General features: G+C 43.3%; 1 protein-coding gene across 1 annotated transcript in view; it reads left to right on the top strand.

The window, feature by feature from the left end:
* Positions 1-20,232, top strand: part of arhgap35a (Rho GTPase activating protein 35a) — a 62,679-nt gene that overhangs the window by 28,319 nt on the left and 14,128 nt on the right. Inside the window, exon 2 of the mRNA XM_053422486.1 lies at positions 11,308-15,157. Coding sequence (XP_053278461.1) covers positions 11,423-15,157 — 3,735 coding nt within the window. The 5' untranslated portion in view covers positions 11,308-11,422. The remainder of the gene's footprint in view (positions 1-11,307; positions 15,158-20,232) is intronic.

A 20,232-nucleotide genomic window follows, 5' to 3' on the forward strand; every position in this document is an offset into this window, starting at 1 on the left:
GTGAGTCTGTAGGGGCTGATTTTCGGAAAGTATCAATCATTATGTGGTGGTTAGTTATAATATTGTGGCGCTGACCACAAACGCAGAGAGTGTAAAAATAAGTATGGTTCATAATGAAACTGTAACGGGTCAGAGGACGTCAGCTGAGTAGGTGGTCCATATGTGGCCCAGGTTGCATTTTCATTCACACAGCTCAAAGAATGTGACCCCCTCTGAATGTGGTCTGAGTGATCAGATCTCAGGACCCATTAGGGACGTGTTTGGTTGCGTTTCAAACCTGTACTTAGCGCTGTGTGGACCAGGTCTGTATGGACCAGGTCATGAACGGGGGGTTCATTGCCTAAGTTATGATTACACACACACACACATGTTCGTCCCTCGCGATACATCCACAAGCAACACGCTTTTGTTCTTTTGTCTAGTTTTGTTTTGCTTCTCTTTAAAAGTTAGGGGCATCCAAGTTTTTGAAAAGTTGCATTTATCGATGGAAAAATAATTTCTTCTCAAAATGAAAAATACAGCTTTGTCCTGGTGTCTACAAACAATACAAGCCTTCAGAAAGCAGTTTGTAGTTTTCCAAATCAATTTGATTATAACAAGGTGTTCTTCACCACCATTACCAGCTTAGTCGATCAGCTGGCGGGAACAAAATGTCCAGTTCAATGGAATAAATAATTGCACAACCATTTTTGTGGGCTGTTGTGTCTGCAGCTATTGTTTGAATCTGGCTCGCGTCTGAAACTATCAGAGAGGCTGTCAGAACCAGTTGGTAAGTGCAGTGTCCAGACGTGTACCTTTTTATTACTGCTGCCTGCTTTATTAGCCTTCCACCGAGCTGGGAAGGATTAAGAAGATTGACTTGAGATGCAAGTGAAAGTGGCACCTATTGACTAGTTTGTCTTCTTGCGCTACTGGCAGGGCGCGATGATGCTATGAGGATGCTGCGGCCCGGTCCAGCCCATTAGCACTTAGACACCACACATGAGAACATGACAAGAACAGACAGCACGCAGCGTGACATTCACAGCCTTGCAGTGATCTACCGTAGCTGCTGGCGCTCGCTGATTTCACAGCCAGCGCTTTATGTTTCCGAGCTTACACTTTCCAGTATTCTGCAGAAAGTGGGTTTATATTATCTTGCAATTCCCTTTTGGCCAATCCATGTTCCTTCATTTCTGTCATTTCAGATTTAATTGGCCTCAAGAATCAGCAGTGCATGAACATTTATCTTGGCAGAGAAGAGGGTGGGAAAAAAAAAGACTTAAAAAACACAATTTGTTTGAACTTCTTTAATTCAAGCTGTTAGGAGGCGAGTTAGAGGGCATGTGTACGTGTGAGATGTGAACGTGCCGTATCAACGTTGGGAGCATATGGTGTAGGTGTATATGACAGCTGTGTGTGTGTGTGTGTGTGTGTGTGTGTGTGTGTGTGTGTGTGTGTGTGTGTGTGTGTGTGTGTGTGTGTGTGTGTGTGTGTGTGTGTGTGTGTGTGTGTGTGTGTGTGTGAAAAGACCATCTGTCACCTAGTAACAGTTTGGTTCATCCCTGGTTAATGTAAGATCTCCCTGTAGAGATCATAACGCCTGATTATATACAGAGGCTGCAGGTTATAAGTCCAGATGGAGGGAGTTAAGCAGCATTATCTCCAGATTCTGAGTTGAGAAAAACAATACTTAAACTTCAGAGGGAAGATATTCAGGTGTTAAAGTCACGGCTGCTGCACATTTCTGAATCCAGTGTTTTTAGTGGGGTCTGTCTGGTCTGATGATTTTCAGAGAGTGCTGCAATTTACAAATGTCTCTATATTTAATATATTACAATGTGTATACCTGAGTTATAGACTATGGCTGACTAGGCTTATTCATATTTTTGTTGTTTTGGGAGTGTAGTGAGGCTAAATAAAAAACTTAACCAGCTACTGGGGCACCATATACATCTCAAAATATGTCTGCGTATAATTTGCCAATTTGGATTTTGACATGTTACCTTCCCGCATCAGCAGTAGCCATTTTGTTACTGGTCTTTCCACCCTATCCTCCACTACCCAGCTAAAGCAGGGTGCAGGGGGTGTAATTGACGCAGGTGAATGCAGCCCATACGCTGCACAGTGGAAACTCTGTCATAGTTAGGCTAAACAATGGACACTGTGTAGCTGCAATCAAGCAGTTGTTGCAATCAAGACTGTGCCGAGAGTTTAGTCTGGCAGTTAGAATCTTCACAGCAGTTGATAAAGTGATAAAACCGAAGCTGTAGTGGCGGCAGCATTATCCGAGAGTGTGCACAGCTTCCCCGTCCCGTTCACCATCTGGAAAACACACCCTGCACATCTATTAGGTGCTCACTCTACAGCCAAGGATGAGCGCTCCACTGAAAATGGGTTAATAATGACACTTAAATTAAAGGTAATGTTTGCAGTTGATCTGTCGCTCTCGAATCATCTTATTTTATGTGGATACTTTCCCTTCTGAGGTTAATTTGTGGCTTTGAATATATGCGAGTCACTGAGTCGAGTTATTGGAAATCTAAGACACGTCGAGCTGCAATATTTGTTTTATCCAGATATTTCCTGACTATATTAAGCCTTTGTACCCAGAGGTGAGAGTCATCTGTGGCACATAAAGAGGACAGACTTCTGTTCTTCAACAATCCCCTCTGTGGTTTAAGGGCTTTTTTATTGAGGCAATCATTCATGCACTCATGTCTGATTTCATTTGTAAACAAGAGAGGATGCACTGGATGCAATTTCCCGCTAATGCACCAAGACGTGGACATATATTTTGACGAAGACAAATGTAGAATTTTTTCGTTTTGCTAGAAAAACTCGGGGAATGTATTCTTCAAATGATATCTGGCCCCTGGTCTTGAAAGATGAATGTTGCACACACACATACACACACACAAACTTGTTACACTAGCCGATACAATTGGCGGCTCCTTCAGGTGGAAGATTAGCAGCTTGCTGTAAGACCCACCTACCTCCCCCCTCTCCTACTTAACAAAGAGGAAGCAAAATGCTTTCATATATTACCACCAACCAGTTGTGTGTTTATGTTCATGCCCCATCTGCATTTGATACCCTGTCCCGTTGAGTGTATTGGACACATTTGCGTACAGTCTAAATCTGTCTGTGTTGTAGCTGTTTGTTTGGGCTGTTTGACTTGGAGGACAGGACAACTGTATTGGATGTCGCAGTGTGTGCACACAGTTGTGCTGATGCTGACAAGCCTGCTGGCGGGGAGAACGGGGATCAGATGTGTGCGTGTAACATCACCAGCAGACAGTCTGCTACTCTGACAGGGGCTGGCCTGCGAGGTTAGGTACTACTGCAGGAGGAGACAGCTGAGGGGCGGCAGGCTGAGGAGGGAAATATTGGGAGAATCAGACAAGGGCCAGAGGCAGTGAAAGAAGCGAGGAGCGAGGCAGTTCTGGCTGAGGGAATTAAGAGGGAGGCAGAATCGAGGCCCACACATGAGCTTCTGTGCCAAAGAGAAAACACAGGCTTGTCTGTTTGTCTGACCTTGCATGTAAAGCAACAGTTGTTGATGTCCATGTTGTTGTGTAGCCTGTTGAACAGGGACTTTCAGGAGCAAATTTTTCCATGTACAACAGGGTGTGTCGAGAATGCACAGATCTTGGTGTTCAGTTCCCACATCATCTGTCAGCCCAGGCGCTACACATCCAGCTTTTCTGCATCTAATGAGGATGTTCACAAGAGCCTGACTGATTTATCGGTTAGCTGACACTATCGGCTGGTGTGAGCCTCATCGGAATCAGCAATTACATGTCCCGATGTCAGAAAATATGACAGCGTTAATCTTATAGAATAAACAACGCAGAAAAGATGTGTATTAATGTTTACATGTTTATCATCTTAATTCAAGTCCTATATATTTAGCATTAGTTTTTTCTTTTTCTTTATAGTTGTTTTTAATACATATGGTTAAACAGTACAATATCATCCCTCACATTACATTTCTTTGTCCTAAGTTGTTGATAATGACATCTTAGGAATTATTGTCAATTAAAAAAACAATTTATTGGTTGGTCATTAAGCTTTAAGTGACAAGATGGTACAAATGGGGGGGGGGAGTGAAGGAAGAGACTGAATATTGAGAAATACTCATCACAAGTTTCGAAAAGCCTGATTTCGTCTGACCAACAGTCAAAACGCAGGCGATGTATTGAAATTATAGTCGCATGAAAAGAAGCAGCAACTCGACACATTTAAAAAACTTAAATCACAGAATGTTTTTGGTGTTTGCTTGATAAATAATTTTAAGTTGAGTAAAATTAAAACATCTAAGCAGTGGAATGTGAAGGTCACAGAGCCGGCGCCGCAGACAGACTGTGGCCTCTCACTTTTCACTCACTCGCTGTCAGCTTTGCAAAGAAGTGACCTTTTCAGTGGCAAAGGCACCGCGCTGTGAGTATTTGCGTTCATATTTGTGCGAGTGTGAGCGTATTCATGTGGTCGCCGTTCAAATTCATAGCCGTCATTGTTCATGTTTCCAGCACATTATATTTAGCCATGCTATCAGTGAGGCCTTCTGCTGCAGTTGAAGAGGTTAAACCGCAGTGACACACTCCCTCTCCTGCCCTCCCTGCTCTCTCTCCTTCCACTCCCTAAATAGACTGTCCAGTCTTTCAAGATCACTTCTTTATCGGACTTAAACTTTGCTCCCTCCTCTGTCTTGAAGTGTTCGGTTACAGTCTTGAATTTCAAATTACACTGTATATAGCCTCCTGTGCCCTCTTCCTTCTGTCTTATTCTTAGACTGATATTGCACATTCTCAATTGTTGAGTTTTTATTTACGTCTTTGTCCAACTTGTGCCCTTTTTTTCTCTGCTCTTATCCTGCATCCTTCCTCCCTCTGTCTGCCCATTTGCTTCTCTCCTCAGGGGGTCTATTAGCAGCTAGCCCTCTATCTCCACAGTGCAAGGTGGAGGAAGGAAGTGAACGTGGAGCTGCGAGCCGGCAGCCACGTTACATTTTAGTTGTCGTTACTATTATACTACAGCTAATGACAATGATTATGCTAATAATGATATAATACAAAAAAAAATCAATAAATGTGGACTGAGTAGTGGGTATTGCAGGCTAAGTTGTGCAGAAGTAGAAGATGTAGCATAATTTACCTCATGCCTCTATTAAATGTGTTTTTTCTGTCAGCATGTATATTGTTATAAAACTGCAGTGGGGGATTTGCGTCTTAGGTGTTTTTTTTTATGTGGATTCATCACCACGCCATCGGATCATGCTGATGCACAAACAGCCCTACTTGTGATCTTGCAAATAGACCTATGCAAATAGCCGCAGCTAATCCACAGAGTGTCGTAAGTGACCAGTTCTTCCTGGATCAGGACCTGGATATGTGATGGATGTGTTTTTGCCGCATTAATATAAATTTATGTCAGTAAACGGGCTGCTAAGAAAAGACATTTGATGGTTTAATATCAACAGAGCGCTTACTCAGATCTTTGTCTTTAGACTTTGCTGCGGTCAGGCTTCACTGTTGTGGTGCACTTCAAGGTGTGTGTGTGTGTGTGTGAGAGAATTCTCTCCGGATGCTGCAGCCTTCACCAGACAACATTTGCCAATTACCTCATTAACGTCATCCTGTTCCCTTTTGGGCTTCAGGATGAATCTGTACCATTCACTTTGACACCAAACCCTGAACCGTGTCGGTCGTCTCTCCTCCGTCGGTACATGATCAGACGTCTTTGCTCTGCTGCGATACGAACACTCTGAGGTTATAATTGAAGCGACTGACTAATTATTAATAACTTCATATTGTACAAATTGGAGTTGTTCATTAGCTATTAACAGCAGAAATTAACCAAATGGGTTTTACGTATATACAAATTCAAAATAGACGATAGGGTCAACTGACAAGGGATTTAATTGGTTTGAGTGAAACTCTGATAACAAACTAGAGACTACTTCTGCAATAGCAGTTGGTGAGTTTAATGTGTAATGATGAGATTTCCAAAATTGTGTTTTACGGTAAATGAGGTGGATGGATACAGTCTTAAGCTCTTGTGGTTTAATCTGTGTTTTGTTCTCGTAAGGATAATTTATTATGGGATTTGCTTGTGTGGTTTTGGCAGTGTATTTTGTGTACTTTTTGTGTGCCTGACCACATGTGAAACACATTAGCGATGGTTTGATTGCAGTGTTTATGTTTTCTGCCGGTGTCCGCTCACATACAGTGGATGGAAACGGCAAGGAAATTTATATTTCCTGTTTGGTGAGAGATGCGCTGCCCTCGTGAAAAAGACGAATGACTTGTGTTTTAGAACATACGCTGATACACAGAGCACTTCATTATGTTAGATGTGGTATGTGAACCCACTTACATATGAATACATTGTAAGTTATAACATGTAACAATTCTATATAAAAATGTCTAAAAACATTATTCTTGTTATTATTGTTTTGTTTGTGAGACACCTAGCGTCCTAAGTAACATGCTGTACATTTAAGTCATTGTTAAAGTTTATCTATGCATTGTTAAATTTGCATTTTGTGGTTTTGGACCCATTTTCTTCAGCACCCACGCCCTCTTTACTCTCTGTATTCATCCTTCAAAACGCTTGTCCATGGAAAGAGCATCAGGAAGTGGGGTCAGTGTAAGGACTGAGTCCACCCACCCACACGTCAGTCCTCTGCCCACAACCTCAGTTTCTTACTAATGGACAACACGTCTCCAGAGAGGGTGTGAATATGGGAGGTAAGAGGAGCGTGGGAGCGAGTGATCGAGATGCTGTTTGACGGAACAAACAATATTGCAGGTCAAAGCTGAGAGAGACAAAAGAGCTAAGGGGACGCACAACTGGCTGTAAATTTACATTTGGCCGAAGGAGTGAAAAAGAGAGGGAAGACATTTTTATGTCATGAAGCAATAGGATGGCCACTCTGTCTTGTATCGTAGTGAACAGGGGGAGAGAGATTTTCCCTGTTGCCTTTCTGTCATCATCATCACCATCGCACTCTTTCATGACTATTTCATGACCTTTGTTTCTGTCAACTCCCAGCCGTCCTGAGTATATAACATTATACAACCAGAGCGCTTGCTGGTGAACGGTGCAAGCAAGCTTGTTTATTCTCGTTTAGCAGTTTTCAGTAGGTACTTTGTCAGTCAGTAAGAAATATTTGATACTTTTGACAAAGAAAACTACAAAGAACATCTCAAAAGTTGGGGTGGGTTAGCACTGTTTCCTCACAACAAGAAAGTCAGAGGTTTGGCAGGGGTCTTTCTTTGCCGAGTTTGTATCTCTCTTTGTCTCTGTGGGTTTTTCTCTGCGTACTCCCGCTTCTTCCCTAAGACATACTTGTTGTAAAGTGAATTTGAGTGTGAATGATGTTTGTTACACGGGTGTTTCCCTGCTCGACTCTAGCTCCCCCTTTGACTTTCAAAGGATAAGCGGTGTAATGAATTAAAGGATATATGCTCCGTCTTATATTAGAAAGTCCTCTGTGTTATTCGCTTTTATATTCAGAATTGTGTCAGTCCGAGTGCACTCTTCAGTTAGGCTCCGGTTTCAAAGCAATAAGGATTTTTTGGGGTATATCAAAACAGGCCTGACTGACCGTTACTTTAAACTCGTGGGCAATGCTCCCTTGCTAACTCTTCTTAACTTTGTAATGAAAGGAATGCAGCCACCGCGTGAAAGCTACATGGTCTCTCTCTTCATGGCCAGTGAACACAGCCTCTTCCCTGTTGCCCTTTGTAGCACGTGTTATGATGAACTTCACGCACTGCCACCCCAGCGTTAGCTTCAGGCTGCACTCCTTTGCCCTACACATGCAGCCTATCTTTTCATCAGGCCAACTCATCCAGGCCTCACCACGCCCTGGCCCTCTTGCCTGAGGGGATTGCAATGTGCAGCTCACATGACCCAGGCCACTGACCTCTCTCCCCTTCCCCTCATATCCATTCTTCTAAATACCCCCATTCTCTCAGTTTGCACTAGCTTCCCACCCCCCTGTCTCCTCCCCCTGTGCCTTCCACTCCTTCCTGCATCTCCTTCACCTCCTCCCTTTCTCTCTCCTTCTCCTTTACTGCTTACCCTCATGATTCAGGGTCAGAGGCAAATGCAACGCAGGCCCTAAACTATCTCTGCCTCAGCCCTAAACAGCCCTCGGCCTCGAGACAATGGTATGTGGCTGGACATGCGCAGCAGACACCATGCCTCAGGGCAAACTGGATGCTGCACCAAAGCTAGAGCACAGGCAGTGGTGTCTTTATAGGTCTGCGGAAAGAGGAAACGTATTCCCTAAATGACTAGATCTATTGTGTATGAAATCCTGCACTTAGACCACCAGTAGACAGGCTGTTGAAACAAGCTGAAATGTGTGCTTGTAATGTCACATATGTGTCTCAGTTTGGGTACATCAGCCGGTCTCATGAGGCGTTTTATTTTCCTCCATTGTCATCTTCTGCTGTGTTCTAAACCACTGCATCCCCACGTCACTTATGATTGAATTCTTAGATTCCTGCACTGACATGTCACTATGGGACAGAGCAGAAAAACAGATAAGTGCAATATGTCTCCTCTGTTTGCCATTCCATTTGAGATTATTGCAAAAGTCCTACAGCCCTTTGTGACATACACACAATCCTAATTCACTCTCTACTGCAGTACTGTGTTAGTTGAATGTCACTAAATGTGTATGAGCTTGTCCATTCACATACACAGTGCACACCTAGGAACTTTCTTAGAAAAAAAAAATAGGTGGGGTAATTGAAGCAGATGCTAGCAATGCATCTGTGTGAGTGTTGAGCCTGTGGCACCAGAGGGACTTCGTGAGTGCTCGACTTTATTTAATCCAGACACTCTCACAACTGGTCCCGAACATGACCTATTTAACACAAAACCCAGTGATCAACAAGATAGATAGGATCAAATCTGAGGCTACATACATATATATGTGTGTGTGTGTGTGCGCACACATGCATGTATGCAAGTGTGAGCTCATATAGGTCATTTGTGGTGATGCTGGTCTATTCCATGACTTTCATACTTATCTGTTAATGTAACACCCTCTGTCAGCTCAGTAGGCAGCTATTTCAAGCATGTCACAACAGTTCTCTCCACAGAGATACAGTCCGCAGCAACCTTTGCAATGACTGAGCCCACAATCCCACCTGAAATCCATTTTGACCTCCAAATGAAAACGTTAGACACCGTTTAGTATGCAGTAAGGGACATCTGCCACACATAATTGCATTAGCAGTAAATTAAAATGACAGCAGAGGATAAGGAACCATTACTGATTATCAGTGGACTTCATATTTAATGTATTTGGAATGTAACCTTTCAGTTTTATGTCTGTGAATGTGGTCGCTGGGTTGCTCAGGAGAGGATCATGCAGATGCGATACATTAAAAACATGATGATTAGCAGGCTGTGTGCATGTTCTGTTTAGCCAGTGGACCATCTCCAAGGGCATCAGGTCATGTTTCTTTCTGTGGCTGATTGCAGATGAGGCCGTCTGCGCTGTAATGTGAACATGACGAGGTCAGGACACAGGTGCACTTTTAACCTGCTGACATGAGCTCTTTAGATTCAACAACTGCAGTTCTTCTCATCCAGTTAAGGCTGTATTTACAGCATTACCTAAACTATTTACAGACGATGCAGTTAAAACACACATTTACTGTGAAAATACTGACAGGAGAGTCAAGAAAGAGAAAACCTTGAATTAACCATAGTCCTCAGGCCTCATACCTATTTGCATGCATCGACCAGCAAGTCTAGCAGAGCACACCGCACCTTATAACTGCAGGGACTGGGTCTGTGTGCGCCCTGATACATTTTTCATGCAAGTTTCCTCTACAAACACAAGACATTCTTTTTGATATTGATTCCCTTTTTTCTGCTGCCACTTGGTTTTACACCTGGTGAAGCACTAAGGAGGTCTTGCCTGTGTAGTGTTAATTTATAATCTTATTGGAATTTGCTTTAGACTCAATGTTTCAAGGCTTTGCTCTAACTGGCAGCTTTGAACTTTGATAAGTTGCACTCAGAAACAAGACACAGGCAAATACTATGTATGCAGTTTTTGACAATTAGTTAGTTGTGGGGTTGATTTTTATACACATCGTGTTCCATTGTACTGTGTTTCTATTTTATTGTCGACTTTGAAGTTCATCTTTGTGCATCCACTGTCTTCTGTTGTTTGACAAACTCAATTCAGCAACAGTGACGTTTATTCTGCTTTTGTGGTCTCTGTCAAAATAGCTTTTCATAATTGATAGTGGTTTTAATGTCTGTTTTACTATATTAACGCCAGTTTTGACGTGGAGGGGACAGTCTCATACTGCAAGTCTGTATGCTGGCTGTCTCACCAAATAAGGAGGTTTTTGTTCCCCCAAAAAAATACTGTCAAACAGCGCCATTCCATAAATCCATCATCTCACACACCCCCATTTTCTCTCTCATTCATTTATATTTAGGTGTCATCCACTAATGTAATGAATTATATTGATACTGGTCAAATAAATCTACATGTGTCCTCCTGGGGGAAAGGTCTATTTCTTGACAGCACACCAAATTGTTGAAACTCCTGTAGGTAAATATGTTTTTTATTTAGGGCTCATCAGCCAACTATGATCTGTTAGCAGTGTGCTATTTGGTGAGAAACATAGGACACCAGCTTTTTGATAGAGACGAGTCAGCCAACAGGCAGTGCAGCCTTTTAAAATGCAGATGGCTTTCCCTAGTTGGCCAATTAGTAACTTTAGCTCTGGAACACTTATCTCTTTCATCTTCCTGTGTGTCTCTTTCATTTGGGATGCAGGGAGCTTAGTATGTCTGTTTTCAAAGTAGTGGTGTGTGTGTGTGCATTCATGCAATTTTCTGTTATAGCGGAAAACCCTACACAACTTTATTCTGCTGCTGCTGGCATTGAGAATGTTAGATATCAATTAATAAGCCAAAACACATATCAAGTCAAAGCGAACATGCTGGTGAAATGTGGAAGGCTCCATTGCAAGCACTGCAGTTTTGACGGTATAAAAATTGAATGAATTAAATGGGTAAAAATTGCCTTTTTTCGAAGCTACAGCTGTCTTAAGTAATCTCCAGCATTCCAGCTGCTTTGCCACTGACCTCAATCTTTTCAGGAAACATTCAGTGGAGGATCACAGATTAAACATCATTAACCGCACATAGCCACACAGTAGGAGCCTAGATGAGCGACACAATAGCTCTCTAAAAATAAGGCCTGTCAGTGGAATGGAATGTTTTTTCTGTAAATCTTTACCTTAATTATTTTTCTCTCTTTGTATTTCTATCCTACAGGTCCAAACCCCAGTCCACTGAGCTCCCTTTGCATGGAAACCCACCTTCCTTGGCATACTTCCCATCACCCTAGAGCTAGCGGCCAGCATGGCAGGATGAGCCTCTGCCAGCGATAATGATGGCCAAAAAGCAAGATGTCCGGACACCCATCTACAACCTGGTCGCGGTGGGGCTGTCCGGCACGGAGAAGGAGAAGGGCCAGTGTGGTGTGGGCAAGTCCTGCCTGTGTAACCGCTTTGTCCGGCCAAGTGCAGATGACTTCTACCTAGACCACACCTCTGTCCTCAGCACAAGTGACTTTGGGGGCCGTGTGGTGAACAATGACCACTTCCTGTTCTGGGGAGAGGCTGGGCGGACAATGGAGGAGGGGCCAGAATGCCGTATGAATGTTGTGGAGCAGACTGAGTTCATTGATGATCAGACGTTCCAGCCTCACCGAAGCACAGCGCTCCAGCCTTACATCAAGAGGGCAGCTTCTAGCAAGCTGGCCTCAGCTGAGAAGCTGATGTACTTTTGCACAGATCAGCTGGGGCTGGAGCAGGACTTTGAGCAGAAACAGATGCCTGAAGGCAAGCTAATGGTGGACGGCTTCTTACTCTGTGTGGATGTTAGCAGGGGGATGAACCGTAGCTTTGAGGACCAGATGAAGTTTGTCACAAACCTGTACAACCAGCTAGCCAAGACGAAGAAACCAGTGGTATTGGTTCTTACCAAATGTGATGAAGGAGTTGAGCGCTATATTAAAGACTCGCACACCTTTGCCCTTGCCAAGAAGAACCTGCAGGTGATAGAAACATCAGCACGCTCTAATGTCAATGTTGACTCAGCTTTTCTTACACTGGTTCAGCTAATAGATAAGGGTAGGGGAAAGCCCAAAATTATTCCTTACTTTGAGGCATTAAAACAGCAGAGTCAACAAATTGCCTCAGCCAAAGACCGCTACGAGTGGCTTGTGAACAGAATTGTGAAAAACCACAATGAGACATGGCCGAATGTCAGTCGTCGCATGCAGTCTGCCCCTGAGTATAAGGACTACATTTTCCTTGAGGGGACAGCTAAAGCCAAGAAGCTTTTCCAACAGCATGTGCATAGACTCAAGCAAGACCATATAGAGAAACGTAGGAAGGCCTATCTAACTACTCTACCACAGGCCCTGTCTGTGCTGCTACCAGAGTTGGATGTGATAGACCACCTCAGCTGGTCTGGAGTTCAGAAAGTCCTTGAGACAAAGAGAGATTTCTCCCAATGGTTTATAGTGCTAGATGACAACCCTTGGGAGACCACACCACACATTGATAACATAGAGGATGATCGAATCCCCCAGGACCTTCTGGAGACCCCTGCAGCTGAAAATATCTATGAGATTCACCTGGAGCAGCTAAGGAATGAGCGAAAACGGGCTGAGATGAGATGGGAGTTCAAGGAGAAGCTAAGTATCTCTCCTTTCATCACACCAGGGAAACCATGGGAGGAGGCCCGAAGCTTCATCATGAATGAAGACTTTTACCAGTGGCTGGATGAAGCGGAATATCTGGATATCTACAACAAACACCAGAAGGAAATCATTGACAGAGCCAAAGAGGACTTTCAGGAACTGCTTCTCGAATACTCTGAGCTCTTTTATGAGCTTGAAGTGGATGCAAAGCCAAGTAAAGAGAAAATGGGAGCCATTCAGGAAGTGTTGGGTGAAGAGCAAAGGTTTAAAGCCCTGCAGAAACTGCAGGCAGAAAGGGATGCTCTTGTATTGAAACATATCCACTTTGTCTACCACCCCACAAAGGACACCTGTCCCAACAGCCCCCACTGTGTGGACAGCAAGTTAGAGCAAATTCTGTCCTCCAGATTCCCTACCCGCTACCCATCATCAGACACTTCAAGACTGGAAGGGGGTAGAGCTGAACGGATAAATCTTGTCATCCTAGGAAAAGATGGGCTAGCCAGAGAGATGGCAAATGAGATAAGGGCCTTGTGCAGCAGTGATGACCGGTACGTGTTAGATGGCAAGATGTATGAGTTAGCCCTTCGTCCTATTGAGGGCAACGTACGTCTGCCAGTCAATTCCTTCCACACACCAACTTTCACACCCCATGGTGTCCTGTGTTTGTACAACTCAAAAGAATCCCTCTCATATGTTGTTGAGAGTATAGAGAAGCTTAGAGAGTCAACTATAAGCAGAAGGGAAAGGGAAAACAGCTTAGCACAACTCCCGCTGTCCCTGATTCTGGTCACCAAGCGGGGTGTGGGGTCCATAGGGGATATTGGGGGTGAGACAGCTCAGACTCTTATCCATCAGGGACAGCAGGTGGCTGGAAAGCTGCAGTGTACTTACCTAGACCCTGCCTCTCCAGGTATGGGCTACACACGCAATGTAAGCGAGAGGCAGATCAACCAGATGCTAAAGGGTCTCTTAGATTTAAGGAGAAGCGTAGGGAGCAGTTCCCCTCCCCTGCCCCCTCCATCCTCTGCCTTCAGAGATTCACAGTCCCAGCCAGGACTAGAGGCAGACTTGAGGATAGTTATGTGCCTGATGTGCGGAGACACATACGACCTAGACCAGCTGCTTGCTCCCTTCCTGTTGCCCCAGCATTGTCGTCCTGCCTCTTCTCTTAGCAGTGGCACCTCTATTCTGCTGGATCTCAATATAGGAGGTCAGAGGCAGAATATTGAACTGTCACTACTCTCTTTCCATTCCACATTCTCCCTCCGCAAGACCAGGCTGGTCCATGGCTATATTGCAGTTTACTCTGCTCGCCGGAAGGCCTCTATGGAGACCTTATGCGCTTTCCTGTGTGAGGTCCAAGACATCATCCCAGTCCAGTTGCTAGCCGTAGGGGAGAGTCAGATGGAGTTGTCAGACTCAGAGTCAGCCAAGGAGCAGGTCAGTCAGGGAGATGAACTTGCCAATGAACTTGAGGCCAGGTTTAATACAGTAATATGTGGACATGGTGGGGTGGTAGGGGGCCTTCATAAGATAGACCTTTTCCAGCCCTTTCTCAAGGATGTGGTTGAGAAGCACACTATTGTTGAGGCCACACATATGTATGATCATGTGGCTGAGGCATGTACCAACGACAGCATAAGCCCTCGCTGTGGCTCTCCAAGTCCAGTTAACATTCTTATGGACTCTGAGGATGACATCGACCCATCATCCCCTTACCCCACACTGAGGGAGGATGGTAGCCTGAGTTCTCACCTTGGGAGCTACAAGCTGCCAGATCTGGATTCAAGTGATACCTTCTCTGTCATTTCTGAGCTTAGCACCTTTGAGAGCAAGCTTAACAACAAGATTCCTCCTCAAGTGAAGCCCAAGCCTGTACGTAAGGTTAACCTCAGCCCCTTCATGGACCAGCAAGGTGGTACCAACCGCCGCTCTTTGCCCCAAGCTGTCACCTGGGCTCCAGGTAGCGAAGGACGCTATGACCCATCCGACTATGCCGAGCCCATGGATGCTGTTAGCAAACCTCGACTCACAGAAGAGGAGAATATTTACTCTGTCCCTCATGACAGCACACAGGGCAAAATTATCACCATCCGTAACGCCAGCAAAGGTCACTCCAACGGGAGCGCTGGAGGGAATGGTTCCGACAGTGAAGCGGACAGTAGCTCACTGGAACGCAGGAGAAAGTTGTCTGCCATCGGGGTAAAACCAAAGCTTTACAGAGACAGATCCAAACGACTTGGCAAGTTCAGCAGTTTCAGGACAAGCTTCTCTATAGGCAGTGATGATGAGATGGTGGGTCCACCCAAGGCTAGCCAGGATGACGCAGGAGCCCAAAAGGACAACTCCATTGAGGAGATTGAAGACCCTAAAAGAAGAAATATCCTCAAGAGCTTGCGCAGAAATACGAAGGTTAGTGTTGATCGCTTCCAAATATTTATTTTGTCTGAACAGTAGTTAGCAAATGTTTTAAGATCTAGAATATTTACCCAGGAACACTCCCCAAGTACAACACTTGGTAATTTTGACTAAGTCATTTTCAATGACCACCTGAGGAATAAACAATGTTGTTGTTATGTATACATAGGTAATTTGTTCCGCTGTATAGTCTAGGGGCTGAGATTCAACACTTGTTTGCTTTCGTGGACACAATGTTAACTACAAAGTTTGAGCAATGACTGATCAGTTCAGTATAGCTCAGTGAAAACATGACATACATGGAAGACTTGTTGGTTCCTCTGAAACAAGTCTTCCATGTTTTCCCCAGACTTCTCTGCGGGAGCCTTCTTAACTAGACAGATCATCAGAGGGAACCAAACGTTTACACCAGAGGACAGAACTCTAAATGAGTGGGACTGTGCAACAGTCGCTTTACGATTTTATTGAGCTTGTGCATGTCTGCCTGATGCATCTGGTTTTCCAGTATATGAGAGCTGAAATAATAATGTTTTGAAAGCGTCAACTTCCATCTTACAATTCTTATTATAATGGCACGTAAAAATAAATGAAATCTAATGTCATGTCACTCTACACAGCCCTGCATTTCATGATAGTAGTAAGGAGCATAACATTTGAAAAAGAGGAGTTGTGAAGTACCCCACTGTAAATTTACACAACGTGATTTTGTAATCAACTTGACTTCATCCTTACTTGTATATGGCTTCTTGTCTCAATGGCCCGTGCTTGACAACTTATATGCTAAAGGACTCAGTTAATGTGCCATTAGTTATCAACATCAGCATCATCTAGTGAGAGCAGTGTTTTTTACTGTTCACCGTTGTAGCATTGCAGTGATGTACGTGCCTCCAAATTCTACTCTGTCCCAGCTTGGCTTTATTTTCATCCTTTCTTTCATATTCATAATGTTTGTCCTCCCCTCCTACTGATTCATACTTTCTGCCTCTTTTCATATTCTTGTCACACTCAGTCTCTCTCACTATTATGTTCTCCTCATATCTGTCTTTCCTTTCTATTTTTCTGCTGAAGGCTTCCCCCCCATCAACTTCAATTATTTTCTAGTCTGTCCCTCTCATGTTCATTTCTGTCCCTCACACGTCTTGCGGCGCGATACTTACGACCTTACACCGTTAGGCTTATCAGCTTGGCATGCTGTTCATTCACACACATGGCTTGGCACAGAGGTGCCAGTTGAATAGGAGTTACAGTTGTCTTCGTTGTGCATGTGCGCCTGTGATAATTACTGTGGCTGTCAGTAGGGTGGAACAGGAGGAGAATGATTAATGTTTTCACACACTCAGCTGTGATGTCCAAGTACCTGCATGAAGGCTGTCATCTCACGTAGCTCTTAACTGCTTCTACTGCGTGCTCTCCTTTATGCACAAACTGACTTTGTTTATAGTTTACGCCGTGCCATTTGTCTTTCTGAAGAAGGTGTGCCAGGATCGCTCAAACACCAGGCATCAGGTCGCTCATCAGTCAGACAAACTACCAATGAAGTGCACATCACAGTCCAAGCCCCATGCCTCATACAATCTCCAGTTTTACTGACTTAACTCAACCCAACTCGAAAGAGGGATCATTAAGTATCACATGACACATTATAACCCTACTTGTCTAATAAAACAAATCCCCAGGAAAATTAAAGCCAACAAAATTTAGATCGGTGCTCTCATCATTACTCTAATTAGAGCCTCTGATTTGTGCCCTACAGCAGGTCTGAGATGTGGATATTCACATTACAGGCCATTATGGCTTAATTGTGGTTGTAAGAAAGTGATCAAGTTCCATCACCTGTTTTTCTAAGCAGCCATTTCAAAGATAAGAGCCCATTTCCAATCTGCTGCACCTTGAAATCCCCTCAGGATGATGTGTTATTGAGTTTTGAACATCTGAGGGAAATGTATGGTAGTGGTGACCTGGTGATAGAATCAGCCGCTCCTGTTGCTGGCGTGTAATCGACCAGATTTAATTCAAAGCCAGAGTTTCATTTGGTTTAATAGTGGAGCCTTGGATGTTATGCAGTGTGAACATTTTTCTGGATGGAGCCTTTGTGTCTTGTCAACCAATTACTGTCATGACAGGTAGGAACAAATAATTGAAACTAGATTAGAGTGCGGCTCAGGCCACAATTTTCTGTCCAAACCTGTCGGAGAGAAAAGAGAAAATTAACTGAGCTTGACCCAAACCCGACAGACATTTTTGTGTTCGAACCCGACCTGAAGCCGATGTACGGCTGGATTACAGGCAAGTGCAGCATGAAAAATCAAGTACAAAGTCAAACCAACGTGATCCACGCTACCTGTTAGGTTTCTGACGGGTGGGTTCAGTTCAGTTATCCGAACTTGACTAAAGACTAAACTAGATAATGTCAATGTCAATTTTTTTAATAATAATTACATATTCATTTAATTAGATATCTTTAATTATTTTGGTGTCAAATCATTATTGCTTTCAACTCTATTTATTCAAGAGCTCTCATTGTGCTTGCATAATACACAATATATATATAAACTAAGCGTTTGTTATATTGCTATTGAAGACAATTATATTGTGATAATTGTTATGATTTTTTGCCGCTCAGGTTGAACTGAGCGAATTTAAAACCCACTTTACCACAGGCAATGACCAACCGTGTCTTTGTCCCGCCCGCCCCCCCTCAGCGAGAGTCCGGAAATGTTTCCTCTCTCTCTCTCCTGCAGCTTTTTTTTTTTTTTTTTAAACCTCCTCAGCCAGTAAGAGGAATGCTTCAAATTCCTCAGTCACCTAGCTCCAGTCTAGTTACCTCGTACAGGAAAAAGGAGTGAGTGAGACATGAAATAAAGACTCAGGAGAGAGAGAGATGAGAGTTTTCCATTGAATTGATATTGCTTTTATTTATTTTTTTACATTTGTGGGTTTGTTTTTCAGCATCCCACAGTGTGCAGGGTATGTAAACGCTCACCATGGTGTCTGTATGCTATTATTAAGGATATGTTCTGTTTGTCTTATGTGGTTGAGGTCTGTTTTGGTCTCTCAGCGCTGGCAATATATCCTGTCTCAGTCAGCAGCTAAAAAGGAGTGGCCAGAAGGCAAAACTGCAGGGGTAGATGACAGTGAGAGAGAAGAGTGGGTGGCGGAGGGAAGGGGGAGCATAAAGACGCTCTGCTAAATTGAGATGGGGGCAAAGATACAAAACAAAGTCAGTTTGATGAGACACAAATAGATTATGAGCTGCTACTTGCAGCTAAAAACCCAAGCTGCCAGGGAGTCTAGTCACATAATTTCTATTATTACTGCCCCTTTCATTTAGTTAAATACTCTTGTGCTCAAAGCTTTTATGTCCACTATGTACACAGCTAAAAACCTGTAAGTGTGACAACTTCTGTATGTTCAGAGGGGGAGAGTCACAGAGGGATTGGACAGAACAGCGGTGGAGGTAGCTGGCAATGATTTGTGAAGAAGGTCCAGTCAGGAATTTGCTCACATGGGGTCATAATGTAAAGATAAATGAGAAGTAACAGGAACGGATTTCTAGGGAAAGTTTGTAATTATTTTACCCACATATTGCAGCACAGGGACTTTTGTTGAATTCAGTGTCGACACTTCCAGTAGACCAGTCAGTGTTGCTGAGTCATGTCTCAGTAAGTAGTGGTGACTGTGCCCTTTTTCCAGGTCTTATTATAGGAAACAGGCCAATAGAAGTATCAATATTAAGAAAATGACCACTATTATCTTTTTGCATAACAAATTTGTATAAAAGATAAGTCTGGCTGAAGATATGAATGAAGACATGAATGAATGCAGTGTGCCGTGTTCACATATTTAAACAGCAGAGAGTCCAAAAATAGAGAAGCACCTCTCACTATCAAATCGTCAGACAGCTGTTCTCTGGTGTCATAAATTGTAGATAAATCCACATTACTGAAGTGCTGGAGAGATTAAAATAAATACTGATAAAATAATCTATCATTAGCGTTTACAACAGATTATTTTATGAATTTTTGTAGAGTCTTTTCAGGGAAGATTAGCTCATATTGAATAGTCAAAATTTGTACAGTACAAAAGAAAACTGGACTCATTTTCCGCCAGGCCCAAATCACACAGTCTGATTTCCCTTTGGAAGGTTTTGAATCAATCAACCTGATTAATGACTGGAGGAAGGATACCAGCCCTCAACTGTGACAATAAAGTTTACAGTCAAATCCAAATCTGACAGCTTTAGTAATTTTGCTTCTATACCACACCACTATTATCACAGTCTAATCTCAAATTTAGGGTAAAAAGTAATGATACAAATTAATACATGTATAAAGGTTTTAATAGGAATAGACGCCTTACAAGTAGTCTGGCACAGCTGTGAAAAAACCCGGTAAACTGGGAGTGTGCCAGCTGCCCAATCAGAGCAGACTGGGCTTTATCTAAAGGGCAACTTAAAGAGACAGGAGCTAAAACCAAGAGATTCAGAAAGAGACTGAGTAATAACCCTAATTAAAATTATGAACTTTTGTATTTAGAACAAAATCCTTTGTAGTCAGCGATTGCCTGAAGTCCAGAAACCAAATGCAGAGTTTCCTCCCCTGAGATGCTTTGCTAGGTCTTGAATTGCTGCTTGTTTGACGGCATTTCTTCCTTCAATCGTACCAACAGCAGCGACAGCTAAGCTGTTACGCACAGCTTTCCTCGTTGCTGATTTGTGATGTGCCTGTTTTCCTTCGGTGTATCTCACACTTTATGGGCATCCATCATCCTAGCATTGTTGTATCCTCTAAGTTTTTTCAACCATTTTGTATCCAAACTCTAATAACAACCTACTTTTAAATTAGTTAACACTACAACACAAATGATTGCTTTCGATACGCACCTTCTCAGAAATGAGTAAAGCTCCTTTTCCCTCATGAGATTTGTATGATTTACTCCACATATACACATGACGTCTTTTTGATGAGAGGATTCCACAGTAGGATTATTTCACATTTACATTGAACTGATCAAAGTCTGTGAATCCCCAGAAACCAGAGTATAGTGCTATTCTCTGTATACCTCTGTTC

Source organism: Pleuronectes platessa, chromosome 5, assembly GCF_947347685.1.
Source record: "Pleuronectes platessa chromosome 5, fPlePla1.1, whole genome shotgun sequence".
NCBI lineage: Eukaryota > Metazoa > Chordata > Actinopteri > Pleuronectiformes > Pleuronectidae > Pleuronectes > Pleuronectes platessa.